Source organism: Agelaius tricolor, unplaced genomic scaffold (assembly GCF_023055355.1).
Source record: "Agelaius tricolor isolate 1412-34295 unplaced genomic scaffold, bAgeTri1.0.p SCAF_16, whole genome shotgun sequence".
In the NCBI taxonomy this organism is placed as follows: Eukaryota; Metazoa; Chordata; class Aves; order Passeriformes; family Icteridae; genus Agelaius; species Agelaius tricolor.
Genome location: NW_027269276.1, coordinates 2,265,221 through 2,284,272, shown reverse-complemented (window position 1 = coordinate 2,284,272; position 19,052 = coordinate 2,265,221). Strand labels below are relative to the sequence as shown.

At 47.3% G+C, this 19,052-nt stretch overlaps 1 protein-coding gene and 1 non-coding gene across 2 annotated transcripts; one reads left to right on the top strand and one right to left on the bottom strand.

The window, feature by feature from the left end:
* Positions 1-913: 913 nt before the first annotated feature.
* On the bottom strand, positions 914-985 carry TRNAQ-CUG (transfer RNA glutamine (anticodon CUG)). Its single transcript has one exon. It is a non-coding gene; the product is annotated as a tRNA-Gln (tRNA).
* Positions 986-1,191: 206 nt separating this feature from the next.
* RAB11A (RAB11A, member RAS oncogene family) lies at positions 1,192-18,679 on the top strand. Its single transcript, XM_071441173.1, has 5 exons — positions 1,192-1,350; positions 9,012-9,207; positions 10,129-10,322; positions 11,259-11,339; positions 16,998-18,679. The coding sequence occupies exons 1-5, from the start codon at positions 1,311-1,313 to the stop codon at positions 17,135-17,137; spliced, it is 651 nt and encodes a 216-aa protein (XP_071297274.1). The 5' UTR covers positions 1,192-1,310; the 3' UTR covers positions 17,138-18,679.
* Positions 18,680-19,052: the final 373 nt, after the last annotated feature.

Below are 19,052 nucleotides of genomic sequence, written 5' to 3'. Positions count from 1 at the left end.
TGGCTCGTTATGGTGCCAGCAGACGGTAACTGATGCACAGAACTGCTGCCCATGCCCTGGGGTTACTTTCCACACACAGGAATGATGACACAGCCACTGACTGCAGTGATGGCAAACGTGCTGCTGCTGAGGGCAGGCTGGTGGGAGAAGAGCAGTTTTAAGGGATTCCATTTAATCATCTGGACACAAATGCTATTTTTGTCTTCTGTTGTTTAGATCTCAAGCCTGCACCAGGAGAAGCTGATGACAAAGTTGGTGTCTCCCATGGCACAGGGGCAGACAAGGGGAACTGGACAACCTTTTGGGAAGGGAGAAGCAGGGTGGGCAAGGGTGGCAGTGGGAAAGGGGCCTGTGCTCATGGCCTCTGCACCTCATGAGCTGAAAGAGCTTGTTGGCCTCTCTGATACCTCCACCACAAGCTCATTTGCCTCTCAGCTCAGTTCACAGGAGGGATCTGTGAGACCCTGGGGGACTGCCCACCAACCAACCCCAAGCTTGCCTGTGCTTGTGGGTGGCTTTGGGGTGAGGCCAGTGCCTGCCCATGGAGGCAGGAGAAGGGCACCCACCCCATGATGGGGATTAAGGTTGGTGAGTCCCAGGCAAGAAGTGAGGTGAGATCATCACAGTGTGTGAAGAGGCCCGGGGAGCTCAGAGCATGCCCATCCATCACCTGGGCACAGGACTCCTGGGAGCTCAGTGTGTCCACCCATTGTTTGGAAGAGGCTCAGAGATGCTGGATGGAGCGTGCCCGGGCATTGTCCTTGCTCCTCACAGGAGGTAGTGTAGTGGTGAGGGCTATAGAAATCTGTGTTGGGCACACGGACTCGCTCGGGCAGCTCAGAGAATCCCGGGCATCGTTTGGGCACACAAAGCCAAAAAGAAAAAAAAACGAAGTGGGGGAAGAAAAAGACTCAGGTTCCACCGAGATTTGAACTCGGATCGCTGGATTCAGAGTCCAGAGTGCTAACCATTACACCATGGAACCGCTCTGCCACCAGCTTCTCCCGCCCGCCTTTAATTCCTTCCACCACTCCCACTCCTCATCATGACCATTCTCCCCGGGGGTTACCGGAGGGGGGATCAGTGCTGAGGGGCCGCGGGGCCGGGCGGGACCCCCGCTCGCTTTAACCCCGCTGAGGGCGCGGCCGCGGCGCTGCCCCGGGCGCGGTCGTGCGGCGGCGCCGCTGCCCCGGAAGCGCCTGTGGGCGGGCGAGCGGGCGGAGCGCGGAGGGCGGAAGAGCTGCGGCGGCTGCAGGGAGGGTCCGGCCCCGCTCCGCTCCGCTCCCGGTCCCGCTCCTCCGCCACCCGCCATGGGCACCCGCGACGACGAGTACGATTATCTCTTCAAAGGTGAGGCGGGCAGGGCCCGGCGGGCGGGCGGGACAGCAGCGGGGCCCGCGGGCGGGGCCGGGGCCGGGGCCGCTCCCTCACGCGGGGCCCGGCGGGTGGGGGGAACGCTCCGGGCCCCGCTCGGGTGTCCCTCCCTCAGCCCAAAATGTCAGCTCTGGGCCGGGTTTGACAGCGGGGATTTGGTGTCAGCGCCGGTCCGAGGCTGCCCCGGGCACCGGCTGAGGCGGCGGCCGGTCTGCGGGATGGCGAGCGGAGATCGCCAGGAAGGATGCCCAGGGCTGATAAGGACTCGTCAAGGTTGATAAGAACCCTTTCTAGCTGTTAAATAGAGCTTTAGAGTGGGTGAGATATCCTCAGTATTGGTAGATGATGCGCTAATTTAATCAAGTAGTCCTTGCTGCCTTCTGTGTTCAGAGCCCTTGGCGAGGAGTGAATGTCCCTGCTGCTCCACGCCCAGAGATCATAAAATGCTCCTGGAATCATGGAATGGTTTGGGTGGGAAGGGCCCTCATCGCGTTCCACCCCCTGCCATGGGCAGGGACACCTTCCACTATCCCAGGTTGTTCCAAGCCCTGCCCAGCCTGGCCTTGCTCTGTCCTGGCTCCACCAGGGCAGGGCAGGAATTCGTTGTTTTCCAGGGCTGATGCCCCTCCAGTCTGCCATGCAGTGCCCAGTTGGGTTAAAACCTTCCAGGTCGTTGTTAAATACTCAATTTTCCCTCCCTGCAGAGTAAAACACCAGCCTGCTGGACAGGTTCATGTAGCCCGCTGTGAAATGTGTACAGAAGTGCTGATGTTTTAAAAGTTCGCTATCCAGTTTTTTAAATCCCACTGGAAAAGCAAGCAAAGTAGCGTAAAAAAGTCGTTGTTTAGTGTGATGTGTTATTATAAATTTGAATTTAGGATTAAGAGCATTGCTTGTTGTGTTGTAATGGTGAGAGACCCTTTGCTTGTCATCGTGAAGGTAAAGGAAAACACTGATGTTTTTTCCTGTACCTTTAAGCTCCTGTAATAACTTTGAGGAATTACATTGTTTTTGTTGTTGGCTGTTTTATCCAACTGTGTGTGGAAAGTGGCATAATTCCTACTTATAAATCAGTCATCTGTACTGCTGTGGAAATCAAATCAGGAAGTTCCAGAACAGGCTCTTTTCTCAGCTTGCAGCCCTGGCAAGGACCGTGCTGACCACTGGTTTAATGGCATCAGGCAATGTTATTGTGGGATCTTGTGTGCAGGTTATCAAAGCCATTGAATTACCCTTGTTCATGCAGTTCTGTCAGTGGGCCTGTAATTAATGTTTTAGCTGTGAAAGCCTGGGAGCATCAGTGACACAGGGTTTGTTGGGAGAGCTCCTATCTTTCATTTGGCCTGCTTCCTTTTATAGTGGGGAAAAATAAAGTTGGAATCCAGTTATAGGGAGAGGTGCAAAGCTGATTTAATTAATTGCCTTTGCTAAAGCTTTTTCTGTTTAGCTTGGTTTATAGAAGCTGTTGGGGATGCAGGGAATGCTGTGAAAATGCTGTTGTGAAGATAAATGATTTGGGTTTTTCCAGCCTAAAGTGAACTGCAGGAAGTTGATGCAATGCCACTTAACTGGGATTGATGTGGCAGCTGAAATAACACAAAAATGCAAAGTAATAAAACCCTGGAAACTTTTGTAACTTCCCAGAGGTGATGGTTGTTCTAAACAAGCTGTCACCACTCTGGAATGATCTGGAAATTATTGCAAGTAGGTCTCTGAACTGAATGTCTCCTTGCCAGGCACTGGTCAAAAAGGCAAGGGATAGGTAAATCTTTTGGGAAAGGAAAAGGGAACTTGGGGACAATGTTAAGTCAGTGTTTGAATTTGAGACATGAGCATCTTGGGAATTGAGGTGAAATGTAGGCATGACAGACATATCCATTTTGAAAGGGATGTTCTAGAACTGAAAAGGTGGAGAAAGGGATCAAAATAATCAGAAAAGAGACGTAATGGATTCATAGCCTTACACTGAATTGATGTACAGCTTGATTAAAATTTAAACAGTGAGTGATAAGGGCAAATAGGGAAAGTATCTCCTGTTTGTCATAATTTCTCTGGATATCTGTAATGCTTCTTTTATTGGGCAGCGGGTGAAAGCAAAAGGACAAAGTTCCTCAGGTGTGTATGCAAATTTTGGAGTGGTGCATTGCCATGCATATTATAAATGGATTTGAAAGCCTGCACAAATTCATAGAAGCAAGAAGATCTTGTTTGGGGCATGTCAGTGTGATGGGTAGTCTGAAGGCATTGCTTATTTGAAGGTGCAGGGGCTGGCTAGGACAGAGATCAGCCTGCTTGTTGTGATACATGTCATGGTTTTTGGACATCGCTTATTTGGAGTCAGACTCTGGGTGTTGGTCTGTCAGGACACTTCAGCCAGCAGGACATTTCTGGGTTTATGAAGGGGCTGCATGAATAGGCTGGTGGGACTGAGTTCAGAGTTTGACCTGGTTAAAACAATCGTGTGATGTTCTCTAGTCTGGCTGTCTTTTACTGCTCCTGGGCTGAACTGCCACGTTTCTGTTTGTGAGACCTCTGGTTTTGTCCTGTCAGCCCCTGACTGCAGCTGTGTTGAAATCTGGCTGACTCTGCTGCTGGGTGTAAGCTGAGCCCACCTGTGCTGCTGGATGCTTAAATCCAGGGACCTGTTACAAAATACACTTCTCCTGACTATGTTGCAACACTTCAGCATATAGGAAAGAGTAAGCCTAGCTTGGAAAAAAGCAGTTCCTGTTAAATTCTTCTTGTCTAGCTTCCAGTCTTTGTATCCTTCCATACATTTGGGGTCTGGCTGAGAGCAGTGCCTGCTGTTTCCAGAATGGCCCCTGAGGAAACACAAGGCCTATGAAGTCCAGTTCATAGAAATCTTGTTCTAATTTTAGTAGGAGGAAAATATAATAATGATATAAAGATATTACTTTATTACTTAATAAATTAAGCCTAGCTTTAGCACAGGAACCTGTTGCTCTTTTTGATCAATGTGCTTGCAATAAACGAGCAGTTATCAAAGGAACCCTCACTTGTAGAAGATGTTGAGATTTTTTTCTATGGACAAAGCTTAGGATGATTTTGTCTGCACCTGGACCACCTAGGACTCTGGATTTGGGGCAGGCTCATGTCATAGACCTGACTTGTGGTGATGTTCAGTTTACTGCTAGGAAAAACTCCAGCTTCAGCTTTCTGCTTTTGCATTATGTTCATTTCTCCAACTTCTCCCTTTGATATTGAGGAACTGCTCTGAAACCGAACCAGCTTGCTGGTTTGGGGTTTAGAAGACACATTTTTACTTGTGTGTTTAGATAAATGTGTGGTTGCATGACATTTATTGGTTTGACAGTGGTAGAAGCCCTTGGCTTTCACTGCCTCAGATGTGGAGGCACTTTGGTGCTGCAGCAAAGCTGCTGGTGCAGCCATTTACTGCAGAGCTGTTGGGAGCTGGTACTGATTGTATGGAGGGTAATCCCTGCCCCAGAGGCCTCTGGGGTGCCAGCTCTCTTGTTGACAGAAAAAGAATGAATAAAATGGGGTACAACTGAGGAAGGTGATTAAAATAAGTGATGACCATGTTGGGTTTATGGCCAGCTATGATGTGTAGGATCAAGTCATTTTTCACACTTCAAAGTCCAGCTGAAGTGGGCAGGGAGAGGAATCCATCAGCAGGTCCTTCTGGGGATCATGAAGACATGTCCAAGCTTTTTATGGATATGTCTCTTAATAGCAGAGCTCAGTGCAGAGACAAGTTTCAGACATGGTGATTTCCTTGTGCTGCTGTACTTGTCCTAGATCATGTAATATGCGACTTGTGCAATAACTTTTGCCACAGACAACACAAGCTAGTGCTGCTGGACTCTGTTTTCAACCTGATCTCATATTTAATGAGATGATTAAAATATTTTCTGAAAATTTAAACTTAGAGTTTTTACAGAAATAAAAATTGTGTGATTGAGCTGTAATGTTGGTGAAAAATTAATAATCCTTTCTTGACATAGTTCTCTAAATTGCTTCTCATGCAGCATGGGAAATTGAGTTCTTATTTTGGTCTTCTACAGAAATAAAACTGGAATTACAGAGTGAATATATATATTATATATATATATATTATATATATATTATACAGAACTGTGGACTTCACACTTTTTTTTCTCTCTCCACTGAATGCTTGTATGCTTGTCTTAAATGTTTGGGGTAGTAAATGCTATAGAAAGTCTAATGCATTGATTGAAAGCACTGGTTGCAAGTATTGAACTGTCCCACCACTAAATCAGTCACTTGGGGCTGGGAGATTATTTCCATGACTTTCAAATATGCCAGTACAATTTTCCTTGGTTGTGCAACTTCCTAAGGTGCTGCTCCTGTGAGGGAGGTGGTGCTCCACAGCTGGTTATTGATTGATGTCAGGGGTCTTGTGGCTGAACTGGCTAAAATGTTTCCTCCAGACCTTCCTCCTTCCAGTGCTGATGTAGAAAAGGAATTTATGGGTGATGCAAGTTGGGTGGGACAGAGGAAGTGGGAGAGTGGCACTGAAAGAGCTGTGTGCAGATGAGGACTGTGATCCTCCAGATAAGCTGGGATTTGGGATATAAGGGTTTATCCCTGAGGACTTGGACTCTGGTAAAGTAAAAGTTTGCCAACTTAAAGCTGAACAATTAGGTCTGATGACAGGCAGATAGAGCCATCAAGGTGAAATGGTCAGGAGAAATAATTCCAGCCTAACACACAGAGATGGAAATACTGAAATTCTTGTCTGCATCACAGGGAGATCTGGCTTAGAACAAGGTGTGCAGTTCTCACTGTGCTGAAAAGATTTTGAAAAGCTTGTAGGGAAGGTGTTTGGGGAAATGAACAATGTGTTTATATGGAACCATTTGACAAGTTTTTGTATTTAGCAAATACAGCAAAGCCCAGACAAGCTGTGGTTGCTTTCTGTAAATACCCCAGCCAAAACACCACTGGGAGAAGACACTAATGAGCTAATGGAGAATGCTGGCACATGGACACCACCATCAGCTGACCACTAATTCCTTCCGAAAATCAGAAGGCAATTTCTAGCTATTAGGAGTGAGTTTCTGGAAGGAAAGCCCAATGAAAGGGACAATGTGCAGGAAAAATTAACTTTATCATGGCCTAGATAACATCATTTCCCTCCTAGGACCTGTTTGCTTGGGGTGTTTAGTATGGGACTTGGCCATCCAGGGTCATTCCTACTGCATTTCTATGTTAAGAATGTAATACATGGGAACATGGTGTAGTATAAAATATCAAAACATGGCTTGATAAGGAAAGCAAAACTGAAATTAATAACACAACCTAAGTGGCTGTTAGAACTGTTTCAGTTCATAATTTTATTTAAAGAGTGGTACTTACCCAGACTGGCAGAAATGCAGAAGGTGTGAGGAGTCTTAGGCGCCTGCTGACATTCCAAGCTGTCCTCATGCCTGTGTTCAAGAGGAGCTGCAATGGCCCAATTAAGTAGAGGAAATAGCTGACTTCAAGGAGGAAGGTATTATTTTCCCCTTATAATTGGGACACATTAATCTGGTGCTGGAAACCCTTCAGAACATAAGCAGTGTGGGATTCAGACACGGTAAGGAGAAAAACCTGGCAGAGGAATTAAAGGGATCCCTCTATTGTTAAATGATTTAAAGGTGGGCATTGCACTGAACTACAAGAACAGGTTTGAGGGAATACTTAACAGGTATATGATGCATCCTATTGGGAAAAGGAAATGGTGAACATGGATTGCTTTTCTTGCTTGGAGGAGCTTCTGGCCACTGCTGGGTGATAGCAGGACTGAGCTGTGCAAAGGGAGCTGTCAGCCTTTCCCTCCTAGGAACTTGTTGTGAATACAAACATGATGTCATCTAAACCCATGGTCCAAACCTGCCAAAACAGTGTTGAAGAAGTGACTGGCCAGTGGCAGAGGAAAGCTGTGGCTGTGTGCCAGGGGTGGTGATGCAAGTGGTGCCCTGTCCCCTGCACTGGGTTTATCGGGATGTAGCATCTCTGTGCCAGCAGAGCTGTTCAGCAGTGACCTGGCATGAGAGAAAGCAGACTCCTGTTTGCATTTAGCACAGGGCCTTGCCACCTACCTGCACTTGTGATCTTCCTACACAGGAGAAGTTAACAGAGGGTGCTTTCTGCAACTCCTGTGCTTGGCCGGCTGCGTGCTGAGTCAGCTGGCACGGGCAGCTGGGGAGATGTTTGTTTTGATGAAGTATTCTGCACAAGGCTGTGCTTGAAGCCAACATTTCTGCAATTTTCACTTATGGAGGGAGTTTAAAGGGTGCTGCTCTGCCCTTCCAGTCTGAGCAAAGAATTGCTCTGCATTATTTAAACAGAAGCTGCAGAGGGCTGCAGCAGCAGATGGGAGTGTTTCTGCTGCTAGACTGAGCTCCACGGGGGGTTTGTGTCATTGAGTGTGTCTGGTGCACTCGGTGCTTCCTTGTACCACACAGAACCTTTAACTGTGTTGTGGTGTCTTAACAGTTAATGATGTGTGTTACTGAGCAAGTAATTGTTTTTGTAATTAAACAAAGACACAATGTTTGTTGTCAACTGAGTGTGCACTTTTTTGCTTGAACTGGTGTTGATTCACTGCTGAACTTCATTATTGGCCTTTCTTCTCAATGATTTTTTCTTATTTTTCTTCCCTTTCCTTCTCTACTGGTTTGGAATCTTAAAGGCCATAGGATCACCCAACGTGACTCTGGTTGTGAGCACATTTCATCCACTGTTCTGCCTCTTGGTACTGAGTTTTAAGTTACAATTCAACTTGCATCTTTCAACTCAGTGTTACCAGATAATGCAGTGAATCCTCGTGATCCTGTTTTTCCTGCAGGAACTGGACTTTGAACCTTCTGTCAGTCTCTTGTCAAGCATAGCTGAATCCTTCCAATTAGTTTGCTTGGCACTGGTGCTGGAATGAGTCAAGCTGAGCCAGGGAATGGTGGATCCAGTTGTGAGGCTCAGCAATCCCCTGGCAGCTTTTTTGAGCAGTTTCAGTCTGTGGCCTGATGTGTGCAAGAGCCACAGCAGCAGTGGGGACTGCAGAAGGGCAGAGAGCTGTGGTTCAGCAGACGTTTCAAACTGGCTGGCAGGGTGGTGGTGGCTTTGGGAGTTCTTTGGTTTGGTTCTCTTTTCATTCACAAAGTTTTCTGCCTGAAAACCTTAGTTTATAGTGGGGAACCTCTCTTCTGCAAAGGCTTGAGGAGTGTAAAGTGAAAGCAGAGTCTGCTGCTTGCCCTGTGTTTTGGACTTCTTCAGCAAAGCAGATTTCATTTGTGTGGTTGTAGGGTTTGTGTTTTGGTTTTTAGTTCTAGTATTGTTTAAGGTCACCAATGTTTGCAGTGACAGCCACGTGTATTGTTCCTAAAAGAAGAATGTTGTTCCATGCTGGTCAAATGAGGCTGAAATAGAACCATTGAAAGTTAAGCCTAACATCTGTTCACAATGCTGGTGAATGTGGCAGCTCTGGTTTTCCAGAAACACTGAGACTTGGACAGCAGATCCATGACAAGGATGGTGCCGTTGCCATTCTTTTCCTTCATGCTTCATTCTTTAAAAGAAATATTTCTTGCGTGTGATTTTCAATGTGTCATCTACATCTGGAGTCCGAGCCTGATAAAATTTTTGTCTTGCAGTTGTACTTATTGGAGACTCTGGAGTAGGCAAGAGCAACCTTCTGTCTCGATTCACTCGCAATGAGTTTAACTTGGAAAGCAAAAGCACCATTGGAGTGGAGTTTGCAACAAGGAGCATCCAGGTGGATGGGAAGACAATAAAGGCTCAGATCTGGGACACAGCGGGGCAGGAGCGATACCGAGCCATAACCTCAGCGTAAGTGCAGCCCGGGTGGCCGAGGACAAGCTTGGGCTGAGGAGGGCAATTCTGGGCCCTTCCAGTTCCTCACCAACTGCAAACAGGGGTGTTAGTGTTTTACTGGGTAATACCCACAACCTCTGGTGGTGGAAAGGTTAAATATTATTCAGCCCAGAAACTCGATCTGGTGTGTTCCTGCACAGACTGATTTCCTTTGCAGTGCTCTCGTGACACGTAACTGGGAGCATTTCAAGTTTAGAATGCAAGAGCTTTGAGAGACTCATTTCCATGGAAGTGAATGATAAAGGAATATCAGTGTTCCTGGTTGTTTTATCAGTGGTAACCTAAGAGCAGAAACCTTCCTGTAGCAGCCAGGAAAGACTGCTCACTTGTGTGCTTGTTTGATTGTTAAAAACCAGCATAGCAAAAGCTGGATTTCAGTAGAGCTGGAGGGAACTGTGGGGTGGGGGAACACAGCCTGTTTCCTTTTGAATGCATTGCTGTGGCTCTCACTTGAAAGGAGCTGTGCCCTTTGGTAAAGGGAGTAGATCACACTGACATTTTTATGACCCAGTGAGTCACTCTACAGTCTCCTTATCACTCTGGGCCGTGCCTGTGCTGCACCCACAGTGATGGGTGGGGGAGAATTTTCAGGAGTGGATCAGAGGTGGAAGCTGACAGCAGCTTCTCACAGAGCTCAGAGTTTCATGTCTGGGGTGCAGGGTTTCCCCAGAGCCATGGGGTTTTACCTCTCTCCCAGACTCTGAGCTGGCCCTGTGGCGTAACTTGTCCGGCTGCTCCGCTTCCCTGTCCTGTCCCATGGCCCTGGGGAATTGCCCTGGGCACTGTTTGCATAGCTGGCCTAGCCAGAGCTGCTCCCCACTATGGCACAGCCTCCTGTGACCTGACAGTGTCTGTCTGGCTGTCCCCTGTGCCCAGGTACTACCGGGGGGCCGTGGGGGCGCTGCTGGTGTACGACATCGCCAAGCACCTGACGTACGAGAACGTGGAGCGGTGGCTGAAGGAGCTGCGGGACCACGCCGACAGCAACATCGTCATCATGCTGGTGGGCAACAAGAGCGACCTGCGCCACCTCAGGGCCGTCCCCACCGACGAGGCCAGGGCTTTCGCAGGTGGGGAGCTCAGGAATTCCCTGCTGCTGGCTGGGGACCTGCCCACCTGGCCTGGGGAGGGTGTGGGTAGGAGGAAAAAACCTGCGGCTGGTCGTGTCCCTCAGTGTCACATGTCACATTCAGTCAGAAAGCAGATCTTGTAGAACATGCATGTTGTTTCAAGAATCACCCAGAGGCACCTGAACATCTTAAACCAGATTTATTCTCCTGGCTGGGCACTGTTTATCTTGCAAAAACTGCCTGTGGCTTTAGGTTTGAGTTTCTTGTGTGGTGGTAGCATTGCCTGCAGTGTCCCAGCTGACCTGCAGCCTTACACAGGTGCCTGTGGCTGAACACTTCCATTAAACTGGCTCTCTGACTTTTGTTATGTAATTAAGATCTGTGAACAGTAGTTCTAGTTTCTGTAAGCTTTGGTTCAGGCCCAGTCTCTTTCATCCAGGAGTGTAGCTGGGTTCCTCACATTAAAGTTTGCTGTAGCTTCACTGGCAGAGTTTATGGCCAGTGAAGATCCCTGCCTGCAGCTGGAGGAGTGTCATTCCCCCTGCTGCTCTATTCCTGTTAAATAATCTGCTCTGATATATTAACAGGTGGGAGGTGGAGAAACTTGATGAGGCTGAAGAAAATCTCAAAAACTTTCTCACACAGAGAAACTGCAACAGATTATCCCTCTCAGTGATGCAGGAAAATGTGCCTTTAAGTAACACAGCATTGGGCTGATACCTGTGCTTGGGAGTGGGTGTAAATTCTAGTGTTGGTGTTGGGTGGTGTCACTTTCCCATCACTTAAGGGGGAAAGCCCCACAACTTGTTTTACTTTCTCTTGATACCTGGATGTCTCATCAGGAACACTACAAATATTATCTGGTACAGAAGCTTTTCCAGATGGGAAACAGATATGTGCTGTACCTCTCTAATTATAGTATTTCTGTCCACACAGAGAAGAATGGTTTGTCATTTATTGAGACGTCTGCTTTAGACTCTACAAATGTGGAAGCAGCTTTCCAGACTATTCTGACAGGTGAGTCATCCAGGGCTTTGTGCTTCAAGGGGGAAGGGCAGAAGGCTGCTCAGATATGATGCAAATAGGCATTTCTTTGCCTATAAAGTGTTTAAAATGTTGCTATTTAATCATTATTCATTAGCCATAAGATTTGGAGTCCAGTTTCAAAGAGTCACAGTTGAAAGGCCAGCCTTGAACTGGGGAATGAATCCTTGTTCACTTTGATCTGCCCCGGGTTTCTTGTCAGCCTGGTTTGTGTTTCAGTTTCTGTCTCCCATTACAGGGAGTGCCCACTGGAGGGAATTGTCTCATGCTGGCAGCAAGTGAGAATTGTTTATCAAGGAGAAGTCAGTCCAGTTTGTTTCCACCTTTAATGGTGACCATGGCAGTTGCCAAGGAAAAAGGGATGAAAGAGCAGAGATCCTTCCTTTGAGACACAGTGACTCCTGAGCTGCAGGAGTTGCTGTTGTTGCATTTAATAGTCCTGCCTGGACTTTTGGCCTATGTAACATGTGACAGCAGCCAGTGCTGCATTTTTGTGCTCTCTGAATAAAGTACTTCCTTTTTGTTTAAAGCCTTGTTTAGGTAGGCAAAACTTGTTAAAGCTGAGACACTCAATTTGGAGAACCTTAACTTAAGCCTGGCTTGTAAAAGTGGGGTAGGAATTCACAAATTGGTGTGGAAGTCACTCACTGTCATGAGGCTTCTGCATTTCTGAGCAGCCAGAGCACAGTGGGACACTGTGGCCTCTGGTTTTGGAGTTTTCATAATTCTCAGCTTTGGCAAATGCTCTAGTCTGTTTTCAAAACATCTGAGACACTCCTCTGCTTGCTGTGTCTCTGTTCTAGATGTGCCAGGCAGTTTCTTGTTTTCTCCAACTGCCTCCAAAATGTTTTCCAGTTGCAAATTTCAAGTCCCTCCTTCCCAGTGTAGCATGTGCCAGGCTACGTGATGTGCTTGGTATGAGCAGTGGCCCCACTTCCAAACTGTCTGTAAATCAGATCTGGTTGCTGTGACAGTGACACCTAGTTAGTTCTGAACTACTTCTCCTCTTTGGCACCTAATTTAGACATTCCTTTAAAAACACACCAGAAAGGTCCTGTTAGCTATACTGGAACATGCATGTGAGGCTAGAGCTAGGAGGTTATTTACTGTAGTAAAAGTATCAATCCTGTAGCATTTCTTCAGTTGTTTGAAATGCTTTATGGACAGCCTGGCATGGAGAGAGGTGTTAGGCTACTGGGGTATTAGCTGCCTGTGTCCATCTGTTTCTTGTTTCATCCTGAGTTGTAAGAGGCCTCTGACAGTTCTGACTCTATTGTGTTCTTACCCTAGGTTCCTAAGCAGTAGTGCTCCTGTGCAGATACCAGCTAAAAGTGTGTTTGTGTTAGATGGATAAAGAACTTTGTTTCCTTTTTGGTTGAACCATGTGGTTCCCTTTTAACTTCAGTGTAGTCATTCGGTTGTAATTCCAGCATTGCACAAATTTGTTTCAAAAAGAAAGAATTCTGTTAGCTCACACATTTGTTCCCTCCATGACAAACTGCCAGTGCCATCAGAGGGTGGATGACTAAGGAGTGGCTGAATGCAGAGGTGTTGGGATGCCTACTGCATTTCCTGTTTCCTTTACATGCCTAAAGGCAGTCCTGTCAAAAATGCACATGAATTTGGGCATGGATTTTTCTCTTTTCAGGAGAAAGACATTGCTCACTTGTCAGTGCCAAAAGTGGTTTTTCTTTATGCCCACATCCTTGGTAGCCCTTCTCTCAGGAACACCTTGACTTTGAGGTCAGATTTGGCCAGATGTGCTGGGTGTTTTGTAGAACAAGCCCTGCTGCTCCCACTTTCTGTTTGCAGGGGGTTTGGGGCTCTCAGATGCTCTCAGTTAATTAACGCACTCATCAGCCCTAATAAAACAACATCAGAGAAATCAGGCAGTGTTTATGCCCTCCTGAGGTGGCTGTCAGGCTGTCGTGGCCGCGTAGTCTGGTCACCTCACAGTCCCCATCTCCTTCTGGCCTGTTTGTTCTCTCAGACACTGGGGAGGTGGGCAGTTTCCTGTGTGCCCTGGGCTGCCTTCAGAGCTGTGTGATGCTCAAAGGGTGCATTGCTGCTGCCACAGGAAGCACCTCACCTCTTGGGCAGGAGCTGGGCTTTATCTCTCCTCATGTGCCTCCCACAGTACCTTTTATTCCAGAATTGAGTTTGCATTCTAGTCTGTGGAGGTTTGATTTTTCTGGTTTAATATGTCTGTAAGCAGAGCTGTCTGTAATGGGTGAACAGGTGATAAAACTTGCTCATGGTGGGCTCTGACAGATCCCTGAGGCTGTTGCTTTTCCATGGATGTCAGCATTGCCTGCGTGTTGCTGTGACAAGAGTTTGGGGTGAAGAGCTCTTGGGTTTGTGAACAGGATCCTTGTGAGGAGAGGTCAGTTCAGCTGTGCTGGAAGAAACACTTGTGCTTAGTGGGCATGTGCTCTCTCCAGACAGGGCTCCTGTTTGGGGGAGATAAAGGTGCAGCGAGCAGTGCCTGAGCAGCAGGTTGGCTCCAGCTGGGCTGTGACTGGCACGCTAAGGAGGGCTGTTCTGGAGCTCACTTCACAGCTGGCTTTTTCTCTTAATGACTTGCTTTGGAGGAAAGAGGGGGGCAGTCATGTGAGGAATGTGGTTTTTGGAGTCACCCTGCAGAATGCTGGCTGCTGTGCTTGGCAGGGCTGCCTCCCAGCTCAGTGCCTGTGGGTGGAATGCTGGCTGTCCTTGGGAGCAGGAAGCTGGGGAAGCCAGCAGGCGTTGCCGGCGGCTGTGAGCAGAGCTGGCTGACACAAGGGGCAGGATGAGCTGCTGCACCAGCCCTGCTGGTATTTGCAGTGCTGGGAACTGCACCCCAGACACCCCAGGCTGCTCAGAGCCTTTTCCCAGCTGCTGGGATCTCTCCTGAACTGGGTGTTGTGACCAAGGCCTGTAGCAACCCCCCTGTCTTTCCAGCCCTCCCGAGGCTGCTCTGGTTGAGACAGTGATGGAAGTTGGTGGAGGTGCTTCCCTTGGAGGTGTAGCAGGGTCCCTGTTAAGCTTATCCACTCCTGGATTCTCAGATCAAGCACTTTGGGTAGATGGCTTTGGCCACAGGAAATACGAATCCAGTGTCGGTAGCACAGCCCGAGTATGTGATCTACTGCTACAGGTGGAACAAGGGACAAAAGCTCTTCTTTCTTCTCCCATATATAGAGGACTTTTAGAGGGGGTGCATCATACATGTGGTGGGCTTCCTGTCCTGCTGTGGATTCCAGATGAGGTTTTGAGGACCTTTCCCATCTGTGACTTAAGAGTAATGGTCCCTATCCAGATTCTTCTGTTCCAAGATGTCTAGACTGCCAGGGCTGATTGTTGTGCACACAAAGCTGCTTTGTATCATCTAGCAAATGAGAGAGACTGGTATTATGATCCCAGCCACCCTGAGCATTCACAGCAGGATAAAGCATCCTTAAAGTAAACTGGAGTGTGCCTCCCTTCCCAGCCTGGCTCTGTGCTGTCTCTGTTCCCACACCGCATTCTGCTGTGGTTTCATCTCCAAGGAATCCCATCACCAAGGAAACAACATCAGAGAATTAACATCCAAAAATCGAGGGATTTTCTATTTTGTTGCCTCTGTACACCTGAAAATGAATGGAACCCCAGTGCAGGCTGAGCAGCCAAGGCCTGGCCCAGCTCCTCCTGGGCAGCAGTGTCTCTTTTTCCCAGCTCTCACAGTGCAAGGCCTGTCTCTCACAGTTCCCTATTATGCAGTGATGCATTCTGCTAAATGTGCCCTTAATAAGATCTCATTCAGCTCCTGAGCAGAGCCCAGAGTGCTGTGTCTTCATTAAAAAGGGCACATCTTCATTAGCCCAGAGCTCTCGGGGCACAGCAGTTCCGGTGCAGGCTTGGCTGCTGGGCATTCTGCCCCAGTGAGAGCAGGTTTGGGCTGTTCCCCTCCCCTGCCACAGCAGCACAGCTCACCAGGGAAGGGCAGGTTTCAGCACTTAGGCTCTGGCTGCACCAAGCTTTGCTCTGCAGAGGAGGAAGAAGCAGCAGGTAGCAGCAAATTTGGGGCTGTTGACAGTGGATTCACTTGCAGGGCTGCTGGGGAGGTTGTGGAAGTGAGGATCATAGGAAGATGTTCCCAGAGTCAGGAGTAGATTATCAGTAAGGGAATTGGTGCTGTTAAGATTATTTTTAAGGCTTTGGGGCTGATATTTGCTGTCAGATGAGGCTGTTACACAGAGGGCACCCTGTGTGAGTCCTGGCTGGTGGGGTGGAGCCAGTGTGTCATACATCAGGGGCTTGTATGAGCTTGTTCAGGAAATTCTCTGTGAAACTGAGGATTGCTGCTGCTGGAGGTGCTGCCGGAGAATTCCCAGTAACAAAGGTGGCCAGAGGCGTTTCCTGTTGATGGGAACAGGCATTGTTCTGCACTGGGAGTGAACTGGCTGCCAGCCCTGAGCACGAAGCTTGTCCTGAAGGTGCAGAGCAGATTTCTCCAGCTCTGCTCCTCCCACCCCACACACGGGCTCTGCTGAGCTCTGCCACAGGGCCAAGCTGGACCCTGTCTGCACATTCACACACCGGGCTGCAGGTGGCTTTGAAGGCCTGGTTTCATGGGTTTCACTTATCTTGTGAGGTTGTTTATGTGTAAGATGGTTGGAAAGAAGAGCAAGCTTGAGAAAGGGTGAAATCAGAAAATCCTTTAACCTGTTCAGCTCTTGTTTGGTTGCCTCAATGACCTGATCTGTACGTGACTGCATATGAAAAAGCCATTTTAATGTACAGTTTGTTCCTTCTGAGTTTGACCTGGGGGTTTTGTAAAACTGAACTTTAGCAAGCTTTTATTTTTTTAATGGTTTTCAAATTCAAATTTGCAAGTGAGTTCCCCACGTTCTATTTTTGGTGTCCTGTGTTTCCTTTCTGGGGGTGAAGTGCTACACACGCTTTACTCTCTCAGTGCAGCTGAAGTGCTGCTGGAGCTGCTCTGAGTTTTTGTGCAGCACCATCAGCCACGACAAGCCCCAGCAACAGGGCAAGGCTCTTGGTGCAGGTGTTTATCCCATACTCTCTGATTCCTCTGTTAAGGATCTTTTCATCTGGAGACACAGCACATTTTGTAAAGGGTTTCTGTGCTGCTGCAGGGGCTGAGTCTTGCCCTTTGGGCCCAAATCAACCTTTTCTGAAGATTTAACACCGCTTGGATATGATAGACATGATGGGTGTGCTCAGCAAGAAGAAATTGCCCTTGCAGTCCTATCAGGGAGAGAAATCTGGAATGGTTTCCTTTAATCCTGTTTGTGGATACATCAGCAAACATGTGACCTTGTCCCTGGACAGTGTCCTTGGAGCTTAAGAACCTTCAGAAGGAATGGATGGGCACATAGTTTCTCATTCATAGCATGGAGATTTGTGAATTCCGTCCATTTACTGACTCTTATCTCAAGGAAAGTAAAACAGTTGTTAAAAAAAGTAATTTCTGTTGCAAAAATAGATTTTATTTTCTGTATCTAGAAAACACCACAATTGAACTTTGTGTGGAAGCTTCATTGCTTTACTTATGTAATTGCAAAGCTCTGGCTGGTTTCCCCCAGGTTTAACTCTTGGATGGCATTTTGCTGGTGTGCACATATTGATCAGCTCTTTCTCCTCTTCCAGAGATCTATCGGATTGTTTCCCAGAAGCAGATGTCTGACAGACGTGAGAATGACATGTCCCCAAGCAACAACGTGGTTCCCATCCACGTCCCTCCAACCACTGAAAACAAACCAAAGATGCAGTGCTGTCAGAATATATAAATTGCCCATTCTTTCGTAAAAGGCTGTGTATATTCCCCAGGTCCAAGATTTAAATATATTTGTAATTCTCGTGGTTACATTCTTGTGTTTAGTTACTGCTTATTCCTTCTCCATGAATTTCTCCATGTCTTAAACACTTTGATTTCAGTGTTTATCAATCTCTTACTTGGATGTGGCTGCAGTATTTTCCCAACACCGACCTGTCGGTTTGGGCTCAGTAAATTGTTTGGAACTCAGCTGATCCCTTCCCAACATGATGCCCACTAGTCAGAGCACTGACACCTTTGGAGAGCACTTGAAGACATTATCCTGCTCCTCACAAAGGAATTACTGTCAGGTTAACAAGGAAAATCTCTCTGGGCAGAATAATCTTTCCTTGTCTTAAGGTGTATTCTGCATCTAAAGCTGGGCGAAGCTCTGAAGTGCAATTTTATTGTAAGTTAAATGTTTTTGGCTACATCTTCAGATTGTCAAGTGAAGTTTTATAGGATATTATGGGGGAGAAAAGAGAATTTCTTGCGAACAAGCAGCAGTTAGCAGCAGTTCTGGCTACACGTGAGTGAGGTGCTGTGGTTTGGCACCTGCTGCAGAGGAGGTTGATGTGAGGCAGAGCTGCTGGGACCCCACGGAGGTGCCCCTTGTGGAGGAAGTGAATGCAGGAGCCACGTCCGTGAGGAATGGTCACTCCAGCTCTGGAACTTGCAGCATCTTTGTGCTGCTGGAGGCTTGGCCTCCACAGTGCTGGTGGTATCAGCATTTGAGGATGCCTTTTTTTTCTTTCACGGGACGCAGACTTGGAGGGTGTTGGCACGTATTACATATCACATCTATTAATGCATGCCACATATATTAATATATACAAGTGCTTGAGTTGATGAATAAATAACTTCCACTACCTGGCCTTAGTTTTCAGTTCTGGTTGATCCAGTATTTTTAAATTATTCCGGTGGTTTGCTGTATGTTCTTCTACAAAACCCTCTGGAGTTTTCTGTCTGGATGTGTTCCTCCTGTGGTCTGTTGCTCCATGCCAATCCTGTCCAATCTGCCTGTTCAGGGATACATGAACTGTGCCTTCTGTCACTCGCTCTGTGCTGTTCCTGAGCATGCCTGACACTGGCACTGGGGGCCACAGTCACTGCATTCCCACAGGATGTAAAGGAACTCCCTGTTGTGCAAATGCCTGCAGTTATTTATACAATTACAGGGAAGTCATTGATTGTAGGGGATGTTTCTCAAACTCTGATATGACCCACTTGGAAGATCCAGATGTGAATGGCACTTCCAGCTGTGTTCTGTTCCCAACCTTTCTGTCTCGCGGTGCTCATGATGTGTGAGGCACACGGAAGGCATTGCTGTAGTTGGTCACTTCTTGTTTTTTACTCCATTTCTCCTCCTGGTATTAGTTCTGAAGATGCTATTTTGATCTGTTTGTAAATTACTTTGTATTTTATGCATGTACTGTACTTTGATTCATTATTTTTTTAGATTGATTTAAAATATATTCATCCATGATTCTAATAAAGAATTACAGGGGACAACTCACTGTGGTGTTGGGTGCACTTCTTGGGAGAATTGGGACTTGACCTGAAGGTTTTACCTTATGAGCTTCTTGGAAGAGGCAGTGAGAAGACACTGAAGTGGAAGTGTCCCTGGAAAAGGAGCTGAAAAGGTTGTGTAGCACAGTTGCCTTCCCTGAGAGCAGCTCTGAGCTTCCTGGGGCTGCTGCAGTTTGTAGCCAGGGCACTTTGGCAGCTTCAGGAAGCTTTGAAGCTTAGAAAATTCTGTGGGTTCACTTTTCTCAAACCTCTGAATAACTTTTACATACCTGTTTTTTCTCCCCATGTTGCTGTGAGGAAGAAAATCTGGTGGGAGATGAACTCCTGCCTTCTGCAGCAGATGATGGAAGCTTTGGATC

Excerpts from the sequence above, each read along its gene's own strand:
- RAB11A (XM_071441173.1), top strand. The coding sequence starts at position 1,311 with ATGGGCACCCGCGACGACGAGTACGATTATCTCTTCAAAG. Across the intron at positions 9,208-10,128 it reads TACCGAGCCATAACCTCAGC|GTACTACCGGGGGGCCGTGG; the intron begins GTAAGTGCAGCC and ends CCCTGTGCCCAG. Across the intron at positions 11,340-16,997 it reads TTTCCAGACTATTCTGACAG|AGATCTATCGGATTGTTTCC; the intron begins GTGAGTCATCCA and ends CTCCTCTTCCAG.